The sequence below is a fragment of the Microcaecilia unicolor genome, unplaced genomic scaffold (assembly GCF_901765095.1).
Source record: "Microcaecilia unicolor unplaced genomic scaffold, aMicUni1.1, whole genome shotgun sequence".
In the NCBI taxonomy this organism is placed as follows: Eukaryota; Metazoa; Chordata; class Amphibia; order Gymnophiona; family Siphonopidae; genus Microcaecilia; species Microcaecilia unicolor.
Window position 1 is genome coordinate 804,955 of NW_021963571.1, and position 19,481 is coordinate 824,435.

General features: G+C 47.1%; 1 protein-coding gene across 1 annotated transcript; it reads right to left on the minus strand.

The window, feature by feature from the left end:
- Positions 1 to 4,277: 4,277 nt before the first annotated feature.
- LOC115459444 (antigen peptide transporter 1-like) lies at positions 4,278 to 18,874 on the minus strand. Its single transcript, XM_030189264.1, has 12 exons — positions 18,790 to 18,874; positions 17,444 to 17,985; positions 16,024 to 16,138; positions 15,607 to 15,737; positions 14,688 to 14,893; positions 13,737 to 13,934; positions 9,340 to 9,468; positions 8,884 to 9,072; positions 7,752 to 7,925; positions 6,516 to 6,675; positions 5,723 to 5,859; positions 4,278 to 4,892 (listed from the first exon to the last, which is right to left on the minus strand). Exons 2-12 carry the CDS (start codon positions 17,949 to 17,951, stop codon positions 4,650 to 4,652), a joined length of 2,190 nt encoding a protein of 729 aa, XP_030045124.1. The 5' UTR covers positions 17,952 to 17,985; positions 18,790 to 18,874; the 3' UTR covers positions 4,278 to 4,649.
- Between the last annotated feature and the right edge of the window lie 607 nt (positions 18,875 to 19,481).

Consider the following 19,481-nt stretch of genomic DNA (forward strand, 5'->3'; position numbering starts at 1 on the left):
AGTTGTTGGCGCTGTGTGTCAGTGGAGGTTCAGTGTCTCCTTGTAGTCAGTTGTTGGAGCTGTGTGGCAGTGGAGGTTCAGTGTCTCCTTTCAGGCAGTTGTTAGAGCAGTTTGAAAGGCAGGCTCGTTTTTAAGTGTGTGCCGGTCTCCCTCCCCGCATACATGTTGTTGTTGTTGTTGTTGTTCCGCCCCTTCTGCTGACTCGTGCTGTTCAGTGAGCCAAAGGGGCGGGACAGCTATGTCTTTGCTTCATGCTGCAAAGCAGGACTTGTGTGTGTGTGTGTGTGTGTGTGTGTGTGTGTGCTGCGAGTGAATGTACCTGTTTACCTTTTTTTGTTGGCCCCAGAACGTTTTTTGATCCCTGCTTGGTTTCTGCTGTGGGTTTTTTTGTTGCCCACATTGTCCTTCCTGCTGTGCCCTTGTACATGGTGGTTTTCTTCTCCAACCTCCCTCCCTCCCTCCCCCACCGATGTCCACGCCCCCTCCTTCCCTCCCTATTGGCTGCATTATGTCCTCCTCCGATTTCCACACCCCCTCCCTATTGGCTGCATTACATCTTCCTCCGTTTTCCACGCCCCCTCCCCTCCCTATTGGCTGCATTACGTCCTCCTCCAATTTCCACGCCCCCTCCTTCCCTCCCTATTGGCTGCATTACGTCCTCTTCCGTTTTCCACGCCCCCTCCCCTCCCTATTGGCTGCATTACGTCCTCCTCCGATTTCCACGCCCCCTCCTTCCCTCCCTTTTGGCTGCATTATGTCCTCCTTCGTTTTCCACGCCCCCTCCCCTCCCTATTGGCTGTATTACGTCCTCCTCCGATTTCCACGCCCCCTCCTTCCCTCCCAATTGGCTGCATTACGTCCTTCTACGATTTCCACGCCCCCTCCTTCCCTCCCTACTGGCTGCATTATGTCCTCCTCCGATTTCCATGCCCCTCCCCTCCCTATTGGCTGCATTTGTCCTCCTCAGATTTCCACGCCCCCCCTCCCCATTGGCTGCATTACGTCGGTACAGGAGCTGCTGGTGGAGGCGGGGTTTGGAGTGTTGCTCCTTGAACGTTCGGTGTCTACTGCGCATTTGCGGTGAGTACGGTCACTCACAATTTATATGTTTGATACTGTGTAAATATCTGTTCCAAATTGAAATAAAGGCTTTTCTTTTCTTTGGGGTGCCGCGTGCCGCTCTAGCTTCCCATAACATCAACTCATGAAATTTAATCCTCCAAAACCAGATGGTGGGTGGTTCCTCTTGCATCCAATGCCTCAGTATACACTTTTTCCCCACTGCATATGCCTTACCCAGTAATAGATCCATGTTCTTGTCTGATAGCTCATAGGCCCCCCTTTTGTTTAATAACACCCCTCTCCACAAGGGAATTAGTCTGTGGCCTATGAGAGTCTCAAGGTAATTATGGATCCTTTTCCAGAATATTTTCACTTTGATACAATTCCAAAATGCATGCAGAAGTGTATTTCTCCCTCGTCTACACTTTACACACTGAGCATCCGGTGCACAGCCAGCTCTTGCTGCCTGTGTTTGTGCCATGTATTCCCTATGTAATATCCTATACTGGCTCTCCTGTAGCTCTGCCCCGCTAACTTGCCTGGGGATATCTTTTATCAATTTTGCAAAATTTACTCCCTTCAATTCATATCCCAGGTCTTTGCTCCAAGCCTCTATGAGTGCTCCATAGTTTCGGGGCGGACAGAGCAACAGCAGGGCCCAGTGCAAACTAGATACGGAAGCGTGACCATGTGCATCCCCTTTTAAGAATTCCTGAGTTTTTGTCCTAATTTTGTGTCCAATGCCTCTTGATCTAAGCTGTACCAATAGTACATAAGTACATAAGTAATGCCATACTGGGAAAAGACCAAGGGTCCATCGAGCCCAGCATCCTGTCCACGACAGCGGCCAATCCAGGCCAAGGGCACCTGGCAAGCTTCTTAAACGTACAAACATTCTATACATGTTATTCCTGGAATTGTGGATTTTTCCAAGTCTGTTTAGTAGCGGTTTATGGACTTGTCCTTTAGGAAACCGTCCAACCACTTTTTAAACTCTGCTAAGCTAACCGCCTTCACCACTTTCTCCTGCAACGAATTCCAGAGTTTAATCACACGTTGGGTGAAGAAAGATTTTCTCCGATTTGTTTTAAATTTACTACACTGTAGTTTCATCGCATGCCCCCTAGTCCTAGTATTTTTGGAAAGCGTGAACAGACGCTTCACATCCACCTGTTCCACTCCACTCATTATTTTATATACCTCTATCATGTCTCCCCTCAGCCATCTCTTCTCCAAGCTGAAAAGCCCTAGCCTCCTTAGTCTTTCTTCATAGGGAAGTCATCCCATCCCCGCTATCATTTTAGTCGCCCTTCGCTGCACCTTTTCCAATTCTACTATATCTTTCTTGAGATGCGGCGACCAGAATTGAACACAATACTCAAGGTGCGGTCGCACCATGGAGCGATACAATGGCATTATAACATCCTCACACCTGTTTTCCATACCTTTCCTAATAATACCCAACATTCTATTAGCTTTCCTAGCCGCAGCAGCACACTGAGCAGAAGGTTTCAGTGTGTTATCGACGACGACACCCAGATCCCTTTCTTGGTCCGTAACTCCTAACGTGGAACCTTGCATGATGTAGCTATAATTTGGGTTCTTCTTTCCCACATGCATCACCTTGCACTTGCTCACATTAAACGTCATCTGCCATTTAGCCGCCCAGTCTCCCAGTCTCGTAAGGTCCTCTTGTGATTTAACGACTTTGAATAACTTTGTGTCATCAGCAAATTTAATTACCTCGCTAGTTACTCCCATCTCTAAATCATTTATAAATATACTAAAAAGCAGTGGTCCTAGCACAGAGCCCTGAGGAACCCCACTAGCTACCCTTCTCCATTGTGAATACTGCCCGTTTAACCTCACTCTCTGTTTCCTATCCTTCAACCAGTGATGTAGTTGTCTGTATGTAAAGTGATCTTTGTTAGTTAAAGTCTCCGACTCCTGTGACACTTTTTTAAAATTAGTTTTTCAGTGAAAACACCAAACATTCATTTCTTTTGGCTGCAATTACTATCAGCTGAAAAGTCTTAGAAAGACAGGGACTGGCAGAGTTGTCCTTTGGGGTGGAAGTAGAGGCAAATTGGGGTGGGGGCCCCAGGACTGCATGCGCATCTGATCCCACTTGGGAGCTGCGGGTGGAACCATGTGGCAGAGATTATCAGCCAAGAGGTAGTCCTCCCTCACCATATTGAATTGAACTGAGCCCCAAACCCTTCTAGGGTCTAACTCATCTAGTCTATCAACAATACTTCCCCCCCCCCCCTCTATTTTATTAAAGAAAACAAGTACAGATAAAAAGACCACAAAAAAAAAAAAGGAATAATACTTCCTCATTTCATTTCTGGGCTTCCCCTTACATTTTCACAATAAGAATCCTTACAGTAGTCTCCTGAAAGACCTAACCCAGCCCTGTGAGTCCACCTTCCCTCCACCACATCAATTGCAAACAGCCGGAGCACGAGATATACCACCTTCAGTCACCTGCTTGTTCCGGTGATATTGGGTCCTTGGTGAACATTGAAAATTAATAAGCCATAACTGCTTTCCAGTTCTGGGAGACAGAGGAGGTGAGGGAGCTGGCTCCTGCCAGTTCCTACAGCCACTGACTATGACGCATATGACAGAATGAAAAATGGAGCCAACCACTGGGCACCACAGAAGAAATCAGTCTGCTGTTGGTCCCTGCACTGCTGGAAACAGGGAAGTGAGCTGGTTCACCCAGCACTGGACAGAATGGAATTGGGACTTCCAGCTATATGGAGACCAGTGCAGGCTGGCGACTCCTGCCAGGGAGATCTTTGCACAGCTCTCCCCCTCCCCCCCAAGCCAAAACCGCATACCCGGACTGGTGGGATATTTCTGTGGTTGGTCAAAGTGATGCAAATTTATAAATCTCCCCCTCCCCCCACCTAAGAACTACAGCTTTATTCTTTCAGCTTTAAATGTAGAAAAGTTACTTTTAATGGCTTATTATTTGAAAATTACATTATTTTCTGCACTAAAAGCAGTTTGTCTAGAATGAAGAGTGCTTATTGCCAGCAGAAGCTGTCAGGAGGGTCCAGGTTCTGTTTTTCAGCACAAAATGACCTTCAAAGCTTCAAAAGGGCTGGAAGGCTTCTCTTCCATCATTTGCACAGGAAAACTTCGGAAATAATTTATCATCACACAAAAGTTCCGAGTCATAGTGCAGAGCTAATCTATACACTACATCAACACACACAATCTCCTTCCTTACTAAACCACAGTCAGAGATTGTGAGACAGTTTGAAAATACACAGCACATGAGCAGACAAGGGAAGGGCTGTTGGTGATTAAATTAGAATCCCTGCCCTGCAGCATGGTCTTGTTTCACAACAGTAACCACATTTGCTGTGGCTTCTGGTTAATACTTTTCTCAAATATGTACTTCACAATCCACCCTCTGCCTGGTAGGGACAATTGGGAAAATCTCATAAGATTTTACACCTGTAATTTCAGCAGATCCGAACTGGGGGGGAAAAAAACCCACATCCTACATGCCAGAGTTACTCTACAGTAACAGAGTTCACAAGACACATAGTTTTCAAGTTTGGGGTTGGGAGTCACACATGTTTCTCTTGTCCTTCTTCATCACTGGTGGAGTCTTTCTGAAAACCCTGCAGCTGTTTCTGTACCATGCGGCTGTAGCTTCCCCCCTTCTCCAGCAACTCCTGGTGTGTCCCCTCCTCTGTGATTTGCCCTCCCTCCAGTACAAGGATCCGATCTGCCTGCTCCGCAGTGCTGAGCCGATGAGCAATCACCAGCACCGTCCTGTGTTGGGAGCTATTATAAACCGCTGTCTGTACCTGTGTAGGAGAATCCAGAATAAGAACTATAGAACCAACAGTAATTGCATATACTCAGTCAAACACTGCTGCAGGAATACATAGATATGAATTAATTACCTTTGCTCCCAATTGGCTGAGAGCAGGCATGTGATGGGTTACAAAGCATCCCACTCTTCCTATAGGACTAATCCATTTAGAGAAAATGCTAAAAACATTTCAACCAATAGGATTGTACTTTGCAAACTGCATTATTCCACTGGCTCTTTAGAAGTCAGTAATTGTTTCATTGGGACTTCTGACATCATAATGCCATTCTCATTCCTGGTTTCTAATTGGTTCCTAAGAGGGTAATAAAGCTTGCAGAGGAAGCTGTGATGTCACCAGCCCCAGTAAGGGCACAATAATCTCTACATCTGAATCCCAAAGAAGGGGTATTTGGGGGGAGGGGAAAGAGAGGAAGCAGTTTTCCCTTATGCCTTTGGGCTTTCAGCTCAATCAAAACCAGTCACAGTTGAGCTACAGCACCATCGCCTTCACTTGCACCTACCTAGGCTTTTTCCTCTACTTTACAATCCCTCTCTTAACTTCCACTGTAACACCAATCTTCAGCTCCTTCAAGAACCAAGCTAAATGGATTCTGAGTCCAGCCTTTAAGTGTTCCCAACCCAGCAGCAATCCCAGCCTTGACCAGCAGTATAGCCCAGGAATTAAATGCAGCTCCTCTGTATAACAGTGAGGAGATTCTGAAATCCAGATTAGCTGGGTGGTCCCTCCAGGACCAGGCTGAGAACTACCTGCCCACATGCTGGAGGCAACGCCCTCACCCACCCTCTTGAGATCACACCCACCAGATGTTCAGTTTCTGTATCCAGAGCGCTAGTGGCATCATCCAGGATGAGGATCTGAGGGTCACGAAGCAGTGCCCGGGCGATGGCAACTCTTTGCTTCTGCCCCACAGACAGCTGCCCACCCTTCTCACCAGCGTCTGCAAAGAAGGGAAAATTCAACCTAAGCATTAGTGGAACATTCTTATGCAGATGGAGATCATAAGAACATAAGTACTGCCATAATGGGACAGACTGAAGGTACATCAAGCCCTGCATCCTGTTTCCAACAGTGGCCAATCCAGTTATAAGTACCTGGCAAGATCCCAAAACAGTACAATACATTTTATGCTGCTTATCCTAGAAATAAGCAGTGAATTTTCCCCGTCCACCTTAATAATGGCTTATGGACTTTCTTTTAGGACGTTAGCCAAACCTTTTTAAAACCCCGCAAAGCTAACAGCTTTACACATTCTCTGGCAACAAATTCCACAGTTTAATTACACGTTGAGTGAAGAATTATTTTCTCCGATTTGTTTTAAATTTACTACTTTGTAGCTTCATTGCATGTCCCCCTAGTCCTAGTATTTTTGGAATTAGTAAACAAGAGATTCACGTATACCCATTCCACTCCACTCCCATTTTAAACTCCACAGATCCTTGGTGCCTTGTACCCCAGCACAGAGGTTTTCAGGGGAGTCTCAACAGATCAGGAGAGCTGGATAATCTGAAATGGTGCAGCTTAGAAATAAAGGGACCAGTTTTGTGCAGGGAAAGAGAAGCTTCTAGTTCAGTTATTTCTAGAAGGGGGATTTACCAGTCTGGTAGCCATCCTTCAGCCCAGTGATGAAGCCATGAGCACTGGCATATTTTGCTGCTGTGATCACATCATCCAGGGGCAGGTCTCCCAGCCCGTATGAGATGTTTTCTCGCACTGAACGGCCAAACAGCACCGGTTCCTGGCTTACGAGGGCCACCTGCAAGCAACAAGGCATGACTAGGTTACAGGGGGGATCCAGAGAAAAAGATGCAAAAATTACAGCACAGGCCTATCCAGACACACCCCTCTTTAAACCTAATCCAATTCCAGCAGACACATAACCAAGCCCACCCTCTTTATTCAAAAAGGTGGTACAATCTAAATCAGGGGTGGGCAACCTCATTCCTCGAAGGCTGCAACCCAGTCAGGCTTTCAGGATGTTCCCAATGAATATGCATGAGAGGCAGTGCATGCAAATAGATCTCATGCATATTCATTGGGAAAATCCTGAAAACCCGACTGGGTTGCGCCACTCGAGGAATGAGGGTGCCCACCCCTGATTTAGATTGTACCACCTTTCTGTGAACAATCAACGCAGCTTACAAATTAGATACAGGCTCACAATCTAAGTTTTGTATCTGGGACGGTGGAGGGTGACTTGCCCAGGGTCACAGGAGCTGCACTGCGACTCAAACCCAGGTTCTCAGTCCACTGCACTCTTGACTTTCCCCTTTCTTCTGTTTGTATTGGTCACAGTGTACTAAAGAAATTCCTGTTAATCATGGCATACACCAAAACCTCACCTGAAATGGATTTGGTACAGCACAGATTCTGCTTGGAGGCAGGAAATGGTGCAGAAATAACCTCTTGCATTCCCTTTCAGCCACCACCCCCTTTCTCCAACTCTATAGGGCAATATAGGTAAGGCAGGATAGCCTGTATTTTAAAGACGGTACCAGAGTACTACTCCATGATCAGAGAGAAATGCGTGCTTAAATTTGCAAGCAATTATCTCTGATCATAGGTGCGGTAAAGCCCCACGCTGTTCCAGCACTATTTTTAGAGCTCTGTTTGGAACAGCTCGGGACTTTTGATCATCTGGCTGTGAGAGAGGTAATATCCAGGGCAAGCCTCAACATTCAACTATTCACAAAAACATAATTTTTAAAAACTTTAATTTATTTAGGGTCAGGGAGCAGACCCTGCGGGAAAGGAACCAGACTGCCAGAAGAATGGATTTACTTCCCCTGTCCTGTGAGATACGTCAGGGTCAGTGATCTCTTGTCAGCCTACCTTGCTATGGAAATATTTCTGCTCGTACTCCCAAATTGATTTTCCATCCAGTAAAATCTTTCCTGCCTGTGGCTGGTAAAACCGCTCCAGGAGCCAGACGCAGGTAGATTTCCCTGCAGCGGAGGGGCCCACCAGGGCTGTGACCTCACCAGGCCTCAGCTGGAAGGAGACGTCCTGCAGGAGTGAAGAAAGACAGACAGACTGAATATCAGCACCTCTGTTCTTCACAACTGATCCGAGAAGTCCCTCGGAACCTCGGCAACTGATCCTTGTTATACAGCTGGCATTACTGTAGCTCTCATTTAATGCTTTTTCCCGCCGTTTGAAAACAGCTGATGCCTGACATTTATACTGCGCATGTGTGGGCGTTCTCGAGTAGGTTTGTGAACCGGACAGAGTGGGGCTCCTCCCTGGTATTGCTGAACAGTGAGTTACATTTAGAATTTTTCACTATAATGGAATACACTCTAAGTTTTAAGTTTTGTGAGATTGTTTTGCACTTATTTTAGATATGGTAAAATGCTAGGTTTTATAAAATCTTTAACCTGCATTTCAGATCAGTTCCCCTGAAGACGCCATTAGTCTGGCGAAACATGGCCCATGTAGGGAATTGAAACTGCTGAACTGTGACCTTTATGGTCTTACATCTTGCACAGAGGGATTTTTTTGAAAAAAGCATTGCAGTGGACAAGAACTTGGCAGGAAGAAGATTTTTTTCTGCACATCTCTACTTAAGTTAAGTAACTGCTATTTATATATTTTTTGAACATCAAGTTTATTATATTCTTTTGGACTTTGCCCATCTATTGAACAATACTATTAGGATGGAGGTAGGATGTGCTATGATGTAAGGGTGGTGTTCCTGCTAAGCCTGGATTATCAGTCCACAGCAATACACCAAAAACTGAGCACAACATAAAAAAATTTTTCTATAATTTATTGGATTTTATTTTAAAAATAATTATATATGTATGAATAATGAGAGTGATAATTTTTGTTTAAAATTGTTTTGAAGGTTTCTGTTATATTTATTACTGTAGGACAGACAAAAACACTTGGAGATGCTGCCCATATTCAGAATGCCCACCGCAAACTGCCTGACACCAAAACCTTGCAGGTCTCTCTTGAATACCTTCAGCACTGGGGTGTCTGGGCGGCTGGGGTAGGCGAAAGTAACATTCTGAAAGGTCACGTGGCCTTTGAAGATCTCCGGAACCAGGTTCCCTGTGGCTGCAATTCTGGGGCTCCTGTCCATGTACTCAAAGATCTTCTCTGAAGCTCCCACTGCCTTCCTCACATCCGGGTACATCCGGAATAGCACCTGAGCGAGACACAGAGAGACATTACTGACAGAAAGAGATGGCTACACTTCCAAATGCCAAATAGGGAGAGGCAGACAGAGAGCGAGACCCTTCAACACAATCTTCCCTAATCCTGCTCTGGAGGGAGGGAGATTCTAAGCGATCTCAGACTTTACCCCCTCTCATGGTGGAAGCGGTGGGATTTGCCTCTCTCGAGTTGGAAGGCTGGGTGTCCGGTGGAGGGCAAGGCCCTTCTCATTGTGTCAGAGGTCTCACAGAGTTCTCACCTCCACTGCAGAAGTGAACTGTAGCTCATACAGAACGAACGCCACCAGGTCCCCACTACTGATATAGCCTGCAGTCACCAGTTGGCCCCCGTAATACAGGATTCCCACTTTCAGAGCCAGGCCCGACAGCTAGAGACAGAGGCAGAAGAGACTGTCAAATTATATGTACATTTCAGGTATATTCCACTTTTACAGACAGCCCCAACAGCTAGAGGCAGCGTAGGATACAAGACACTGTCACATTAGTAGTAGAGAAACATTGTAGATGATGGTAGAAAAAGACAGATCAGCCCATTGAATCTTACCATTAATTCCTGGTCATACTGGAAGGATTTATCATATTTGCCAGTCACAGTGGGTGACCGTGCATTAACAGATCTCTCCTTAGCCAAAAAAAGAGTTTTCCATCTTCCTCCCTATGTCGTGTAACATCTCAGGCAGGAAAGCACGCAGAGGAGTGACAATAATTTATGGACACAACTGCGTCCTGGGAACTTGAGGGGCTCCTGTTCTTTCCCAGTACCCCCACTCCTTATACCCCACTCGTCAGAAAGCCACTTCACCCTACATTGCAGCTTCCCCTCCAGCTCTCATCAGGGAGTTCTCATGCACATTTCTCCTCACTACTACGCATATGGATCTCATTATTGTAGCAGCATACATGGCTTCTTTCCTACCTGAGTTTTATCAGGAAGCCATCATGCACACCCTTTGCCATGCAGAGGACGTCTGCAGCATAATCTAGTGGACAACAGCAGGATGCAGCTCTCTATGGAGTCATTTCCAATGCTTGACCACTAGGTGTCACTGTAAGAGCTGGCTTGGTCCCATCCCTCTCTCTCCAAGGCAGGGGCGTAGCTACGGGTGGGCCTGGGTGGGCCTGGCCCACCCATTCTTGGCTCAGGCCCACCCAGTCCTAGTCTGCGAGCCAATCGCAGACCTGCTGTTATTTTTTTCTTACCCGCAGCGGCGAACGGACGGCCCTAAAAGCAGCAAGCAACCAGGATCGTCGACTCGTCCTTCCTTCGCTTCCTGCCCTCTCAGTGTCCTGCCCGCTCGAAAGGAAATGACATCAGAGGAAGGCGGGACGCACGCAGAGAGGGCAGGAAGCGAAGGAAAGACGGAGTCGACGAGCCTGGTTGCTTGCTGCTTTTAGGGCCGTCCGTTCGCCGCTGCGACTTGGGGCATGGAGTGGAAGTGAGCCAGCAGCCTATCTATTCCACTCCCCCGCGCAGCCGTCGCCGTTCAGGCAAGTTAAAGCAGGCAAACCTGTGAGCTGCCTCAAGCTGCATCCACGCTGTCGTTGTTTGAGATAGACAGATGGGAGATGCTGTGAAGGGGGAGAGAGGGGGAGGGAGATGCTGGATATAATGGGGAAGGGGATGGATAGAAACAGGATGGGCAGGGGAGAGAGGAGAATTGCTGGACAACAGGGATTGCTAGAGGGGACAGGGGAGAGAGGAAATTTGCTGAAGATGGATGGAGGAGAAGGCAGGGGAATGGAGAGTTGCTGGATATGGAGCAGAGGGCAGGGGAAGGAGGAGAATTGCTGGGCATGGATGGAGGGGAAAGGGGAGAGAGGAAATTTGCTGGATGGAGGACAAGGCAGGGGAATGGAGAGTTGCTGGACATGGCGGAGGGCAGGGGAAGGAGGAGAATTGCTGGGCATGGATGGAGGGGAAAGGGGAGAGAGGAAATTTGCTGGATATGGGTGGATGGAGGAGGGGCAGGAGAGAATGGAGAGTTGCTGGACATGGATGGATGGATGGAGGGGAGGGCAGGGGAAAGGAGACTTGCTGGACATGGATGGATGAATGGAGGGGGCAGGGGACAGAGGACATTTGCTGGATATGGGTGGATGGAGGAGAGGGCAGGGGAGAATGGAGAGTTGCTGGACATGGCGGAGGGCAGGGGAAGGAGGAGAATTGCTGGGCATGGATGGAGGGGAAAGGGGAGAGAGGAAATTTGCTGGATATGGGTGGATGGAGGAGGGGCAGGAGAGAATGGAGAGTTGCTGGACATGGATGGATGGATGGAGGGGAGGGCAGGGGAAAGGAGACTTGCTGAACATGGATGGATGAATGGAGGGGGCAGGGGACAGAGGACATTTGCTGGATATGGGTGGATGGAGGAGAGGGCAGGGGAGAATGGAGAGTTGCTGGACATGGCGGAGGGCAGGGGAAGGAGGAGAATTGCTGGGCATGGATGGAGGGGAAAGGGGAGAGAGGAAATTTGCTGGAGTTGGATGGAGGACAAGGCAGGGGAATGGAGAGTTGCTGGACATGGCGGAGGGCAGGGGAAGGAGGAGAATTGCTGGGCATGGATGGAGGGGAAAGGGGAGAGAGGAAATTTGCTGGATATGGGTGGATGGAGGAGGGGCAGGAGAGAATGGAGAGTTGCTGGACATGGATGGATGGATGGAGGGGAGGGCAGGGGAAAGGAGACTTGCTGAACATGGATGGATGAATGGAGGGGGCAGGGGACAGAGGACATTTGCTGGATATGGGTGGATGGAGGAGAGGGCAGGGGAGAATGGAGAGTTGCTGGACATGGCGGAGGGCAGGGGAAGGAGGAGAATTGCTGGGCATGGATGGAGGGGAAAGGGGAGAGAGGAAATTTGCTGGATATGGGTGGATGGAGGAGGGGCAGGAGAGAATGGAGAGTTGCTGGACATGGATGGATGGATGGAGGGGAGGGCAGGGGAAAGGAGACTTGCTGAACATGGATGGATGAATGGAGGGGGCAGGGGACAGAGGACATTTGCTGGATATGGGTGGATGGAGGAGAGGGCAGGGGAGAATGGAGAGTTGCTGGACATGGCGGAGGGCAGGGGAAGGAGGAGAATTGCTGGGCATGGATGGAGGGGAAAGGGGAGAGAGGAAATTTGCTGGAGTTGGATGGAGGACAAGGCAGGGGAATGGAGAGTTGCTGGACATGGCGGAGGGCAGGGGAAGGAGGAGAATTGCTGGGCATGGATGGAGGGGAAAGGGGAGAGAGGAAATTTGCTGGATATGGGTGGATGGAGGAGGGGCAGGAGAGAATGGAGAGTTGCTGGACATGGATGGATGGATGGAGGGGAGGGCAGGGGAAAGGAGACTTGCTGAACATGGATGGATGAATGGAGGGGGCAGGGGACAGAGGACATTTGCTGGATATGGGTGGATGGAGGAGAGGGCAGGGGAGAATGGAGAGTTGCTGGACATGGATGGATGGAGGGGAGGGCAGGGGACAGAGGACATTTGCTGGATGTGGGTGGATGGAGGAGAGGGCAGGGGAGAATGAAGAGTTGCTGGATGGAGGGAGGGGAGAGAAGTCAGGGAGGAGATGCGCATGGATGGAGGGGAGGGAAGAGAGGAGATGCTGGACGTGGATGGAGTGGAGGGCAGGGAAGAGAGGAAAAATGTTGTACAAGGATGGAGGGAAGGAAAGACAAAGGAAGGAGATGCTCATGGATGGAGGGGAGTGAGGAGAAATGTTGGATATGGATGGAAGGAAAACTGCTGAGTTGAGGAAGGATAGGGACAGGGCTACAGATGGTAGACAGGACACAAGAGGATGGTGGACATGGTGAGAGAAACAATATCAGATGGAAAGAAGACACTGCATGAAACAGAAGACACTGGGACCAAAGCGAATAGATCAGACAACAAAGGTAGAAAAAAGTATTTTATTCAGAATTTATTAATTGGAATATGTCAGCTTTTGGAAATGTGCATCTGTGATATTTTGCATGTAAGTTTCAATTTTTCTGGTATTGCTGCATGCTGAGTCTGACTTCTTGAGTTAACTTTCCAGTTCAGTATTTTGCCTTCATATTTTTTGATTTCTAGTTCCTTGTGTCATGTCCGTTGTGTCATGTGTTGTTCATGTGTGATCAAGGTGCAGTATTCTGATAGCGTGTAGTATTTGCAGCCCTTTTTGTTTTGCTTTTTTTCACGAGGTAGTGTATTGGTGTTTTAGAGCCTAGTGTAATTACAGTTCTGCCTTTTCAAGCATAAGGTTGTAGCTCGTCCTGTCCTTGGAATTAGTGCTGTTATGGTTTAGTAAGGATATGAGTGTGTTTTTGCACAAGTTTGTGCATAGCATTTTGCAGTGGAGCGATTGTGGGATAATGTAATTATATTTAAAAATATCAATTTTTCCATTAAGTATGTATGTGGTTATACTGATGCAGGGCAGCTTTTGGGCAGACTACTTAGAAATCCATCATCAAGTGAATTCTAAGGCATTATTTTGTAGGATCCCAAGAGACACTGCTCATACTTATATAGACAGTGCGTGCCCACCCATATTAGCTCTGGGCCCACCCAAAATCTCAGGTCTGGCTACGCCACTGCTCCAAGGTACTGAATCTTCTTTAATCATATAATAATTATTAAAATTAGTAATAAACTCACACTGTTGGTCCACATAAAGCCGGCATAGGCCACAGACTCCTTCTTGTTCAGCAGGTATGTCTCATTCAGTCTCCCCCCATAGCGTTCAGCCTCCTCCTCCTCACCTGCGAAACTTCGCACTGTCTTCATGTTGGAAAGGGTCTCTGAGGCTACCTGGTTAGCTTGAGCCAGAGACGCCTGCACCTGGAAGGCCAGCTCCTGGAATAGGGGGAATGGGAGATCTGTAAGAGCAGGACTCAGGAACCCATCAGCAACTTGGGGGGGGGGGGGGGGGGAAATGCGAGATCAGGACTTAGGAAACCCAACAGATTCAGATTAAACATGACCAGTATCTCCTTACAGAATGAAGTGGCAAAATCATCCAAAAAAGTAAACAGTAGAGAGTCTGAAGCTGAATCACCCAAGCTGCCAAGTCCCCAGAGCAAGGGAAGACCAAACTGAATACATATAAAGATGACCAGACACTCTCTCTCTATTATACATATAGGATTTAGAAAAAGGAAGTCATTGATAGGTGAGAGGAGTGACAGCTTTATTCAAAAGGTCAGTGTTGTACAGTGCTGTGTACACTAATGGCATGCTATAATTAAATAATATTCATCCTGTGGAGGAGTAGCCTAGTGGTTAGTGCAGCGAATGCTGATCCTGGGGAACTGGGTTCGATTCTCACTGCAACTCCTTGTGACTCTGGGCAAGTCAGCTAACCCTCCATTGCCCCAGGTACAAATAAGTACCTGTAAATAATATGTAAACCGCTTTGAATGTAGTTGGAAAAACCTCAGAAAGGCCCATTCCCTTTCCCTTTCATATGTTCTTGTGCATTTCAAGGAGACCCTGTGCTTTCTTTATCATGCTCTGGTAACAGACTCTACCCATTCTGGGTGTCACTGGGATTCCACCAGGCATTTTAAGGCCCCTGAGACCAGCAGTCTTAAGACTGGTGGGTGTTACCTCATAGAAGGTTCCTGAGAGTTTGGGGATGACCATGATGACAGGGAGCACAAGGAGAGTGAAGAGGGAGAGTTTCCAGGACAGTTTCATCATGAAGAGGTAGAGGAAGGTGACCCTCATCAGGTACCACATGAGGAGACTCAACTTCTCGCTCAGAGACTCACTCATCGCCTGCGTGTCTGCCGTGATGCGTGAAGTGATGTCACCTGGGGATGCAAGAGAAAAGCAGATGTGGGAGTCATAACCTGAGATATACCAAAGCCAATATACTGGAGCTATACCCAGAGATATCTGAGTCATTATCAGAGATATCGGAAATGATACTTGAACCACTAATGACACCCCAACAAGCAGTGATACCTGAGCCACTAAAGATACTCCAACCCTCACTAGCAATGATACCTGAGACACAAATGATCCCCCCCAACCCTCACTAGGCATGAAGAAAGACAGACAGACTGAATATCAGCACCTCTGTTCTTCACAACTGAGCCGAAAAGTCACTCAGAACCTCAGCAACTGATCCTTGTTATACAGCTGGCATTACTGTAGGACAAATGATCCCCCAACCCTCACTAGTAATGATACCTGAGCCACTAATAAGAGATGCCAGAGTCAGGAGATACCAGACACTTAATCAGATGTACTGGTGTAGTTAGCAAAAGATACTGCAGTAACAATAAAATTGATTTCAGAGATACCAATGTCTTTATGTTACTCTGAAATTCACCACCCTGCCCACATCAGCTTTGCTTCCTGTATGCTGTGTGTACAGCAGAGTGGAAAGTGAACACTTTAAGCTGGCAGGAGGTGGGGATGTGAAGCATTGGGGATACAAACATATTTCCTAATTATTGCTGTGATGATCCTATGCAGAGGGAGTGCCCTCGGAGAGATGTGTCACACGCGTGGGCATCACCTGTCTGTGCAGTGTCAAAGAAAGCCATCTCCTGCTGCAACACGGACCGGAAGACCCGGCTCTGGATCCCCATGTGGATGAGACTCATGGTAACATTGTAGAGAGAATCACAGAGAAACTCTGTCACTGCACTGAAGGGAGAGACACAGATATTCCCCAAACAAGATTATTTTAGAACACAATCCAGCATCCACTTCACTGTTAATCCCCCCCACCTCCCACGGCTGTATTAATCCAGTTACAAGAACATTTTTATTTTCATTTATTAAGACAAGGAAATAGACAGACCCCAAAAATCCGGATACGATCCATAGGACAGAATGAAAGGATCAGTCTAATGGAGAGAAGAGACCAAAGTACGGGAGACTGAGGCTCACACTCAATCAGTAGCATGTCTGGAAGTTATGAGCCTTTTACCTTCCAATGGTCAACAGGGACATCGTGAGGATTGCAGTACCGAACGCTGATGGGTTCTCCTCGTTCATGATCCAGTCCGTCATTTGTCCTGTGTAATAAGGGATGGCCATCTCACCTGTGGGGGGATGTGGACCTCAGTGAATGTACATCGGAGGAATGGGGGAGCTGAGGAATGAATGCAGGGTGATAGGCTATTCCCTATGAGTCCAGCAGCCTCTCTGAATAAAGTCAAACCTCAGGGATCACAACTCAGTTACAACTGCAGGCCACTGTTACAGTTTAAGAAAGACCCTTAAATTCTTTGCCTTATGTTAAGATCCCTTATCCCTCCCCTGCCTATTGCTTGAATGAAACAGCCAATTATAAATAGCCCACGCTGATTCCAAACTTACATGCCCTTAATCCCAGACAGATTTAGGGATCTCTGTGTCTATAGGGTAAAAAAAAACAAACCTTTATTTATTTATGACATTTTTATCTCACATTAGCCAAAGAAGAACTCAGGTTCAATGTGGCTTACATTACAAACGTTCGTAGAATGGTACACTTTTAGAAACGTATAAATTCTTATAATACATCAAATAATACTAGGTATACATTTAAAATGAGCTAATCCAACGTAAGTAACAATAATCCTGAAGTATTCAATTCTGTTTTAAGAATTGATAGTATAATAAACATAGCTGAGTAGACAATGTCAGTATAGAATTGGTATATACTAGACTCAACTAGAATGATAGTGAGTAAAATTATACTAAGTAATAATAGATAGGGAAATTTTTAATTATAGAGTGGTCAGGTAAGGTTTTGGTTATCTAAGAGGCAGTAAGTAATTAGGATAGATAGAATATGATAAAGGAAGATCAAACATTGTTCAGTTCAAAATTAGTTCTTTGCTTTATTGAAGGTTGAACTAAAAAAATGAGTTTTCAGTAAACTTTGAAACTTCAAGGTCGTTTATGTATCTAATTTGTTTAGGAAGAGAATTCCAAGTTTTGGTGCATTGATATGAGAAGTTGGCAGTATGAATTGTTTTGTAGGTTACATTCTTGCGACTAGGGAAATGTAACATGAGATGTTCCCTGGATGATTTAATAACCTTACGAGGTAATATCCTAAGTAAGTGATGTTCTCAAGGTCACGCAACGAGAACTGGTGTTTGCAGTGGGATTGAACTGGTGTCCACAGGTGTCTCACCACTGGGCTCTTAAACAACGACATCTTGTGGCAGTGGTGGGATTAGAATTCAAGTCTGCAGGTGGCATAGTTCTGTCCTTATCAACATTACGCTATCATACAGTAAAAGATAGAGGTAAAGGTGGGATTGGAACTCAGATCCTTTAGATCAAGACTACACTACCAGCTCATTGTCCGTCTCTCTGTTACATATTATACAAAAAATGCAGTAAATACAACTTACCCAAGGATGACATAACCACGAGAATAGCCACAACCAGAAAGCGGCCACTATAGGGAGTGAGGCAGGACAAGAGTTTGCCCAGGGAAGCTGATGGTTGCCCTTTTGCCTCACTCTCATTCTCAAAGGGGGAGAAGTTTTGCCACAACACAGCCACGACCACAGTGCTGAGATAGCTGATTACCAACACGTCGCTTCTGCCCCAGCCACAGAGGATCTCTGCTGTGGCCTGAGGGTCAATGAAAGAGGTCAAAGTGGTATAACAGGGGAGTAGCAGGGAGAGGAGGCTCACACACAGAAGCAGCACCTCTCGCCCTAACCACGCAGGAAGCCCCCAGACTGCATATATAGACTGTGAGGTGACAGCCAGGATGCCCAGGCGGACCAGCGAGGAGGTCCAGATAATGGCCTGGGGCTCCTGCAGCTGCAGCAGAGGACACAGTACCAGAAGCAGCTGCACAATTACGAAGTCCAGAGCTGGGAGTGTCCACAGGGCCAGTGAAGCCTTCATCTTCCCAAAGTACCGAAGGGTTCAACCAAGAGACCTAAAGATGAAACACAAAGAGGTGATACATAGACAGGGAGTAATTCTCCACAGGTCGACTAAAGTTTAGATGCTGGGAGGCTGCGCAGTAAACGCAAATTCTATATCGGGAATTATGTGCGTCATCACTGCTATAGAACATTTGGCATAAATCCGCAGTTACGCTTAAAGCGCAAGCTCAAAGGCTGATGTAACGGTTCGTAACGTTCATGCCGCTCCACTTGAACAAAAAACATTACAATAAACCAATCAAGATCATAGATGGCAGCTTTATTAAATCAACGAAGCACACAATTTTTGGGAGGGCACCCCAGCCATGAACCAAATAGTCTCACCACCTCCCCGTCTTTCAGTGCCAACTAGGCAGTTACAGTATGTGAAGCCAAGTAGTGACCTGTCATGTTGGAAAACCTGAGGTACTCGGCATTCCAGCTGGTGGACAAGCTGCAGAACTTATTTATTTATTTTATTAGGATTTATTTACCGCCTTTTTGAAGAAATTCACTCAAGGCGGTGTACAGTAAGACTAGATCAAATATGAGCAATAGACGATTACAGCAGTAAAGATATTCAAAAACAATACAAACTATGGCATGGACATATAAATCTATTATGGCATTCTAAGAGACCTTGCTAAGTTGACTTTGGACAGGGGAATGCGGGTAGGCTTTCAGTTGTCATCTAACTCATGCAGCCACCGCATGGAAGATGCCACTGAGCTGAAGCATGCACAATACGACCAGAAACTGCGCATCGTAAATGAGTCCTAAGCCCAGCCTTTCCCCTCTTCGTCCAGGCATCTTACCTTGTCCTGCCGTCTCCCTCTTGCTCTCACTGGGAAGGGAACAAGCCGCCGGTCTCCGTCTTTTCCGGTGAGGCCCCTCTGCAGAGTGAAAGGGGTACGGTGCCGGTGTCCGTCCCTCCCGGAGATCCCCAATAGCAGACTGAAAACAAAGACTGCCGTCACCTGCACATGCCCCAGGTGTCCGTCCCCCGTCCCTCCCTGGATTTTCCCCACTGCTAAGCAATAGGAAAGTGAAAGCGAAAGCACTGCCTGGGCGGCGCGCCCCCTGGCGGGGAATTCCCAGACTCAGTGCATAGGCTGCAGATATCGACGGTGGCAGGTACTGGTGAGGCACAGTTGAGCTGGTGACTCCTGACCCACACGGCACCGAACGGGCTCCGAGAAACCCAGTAACTGCAACGTGCGTCCCTGTAATCTCCGCTCCCCCCCCCCCCCCCCCCCAATTGATCCGGAGCAGAAGGCTGGAGTTAGACCGTCAGTGCAGCTCTCCAGAGCAGGGGGAGCCCTGGGCTTCAGCCTCACTGTCACGGGTGAGTTTGCAGGTTTGTGACAGAAGGGAACTAGAACCAACATATGAAATTAATGTTGTATAAAGTGATTCTAAGTCGCTGCTCTTATTAAATTCGGGTTGGGGGAATGATTATATCTTTAGCAGTCTCTTGGCTGACAGTATAATGAAATACAGCAGACTG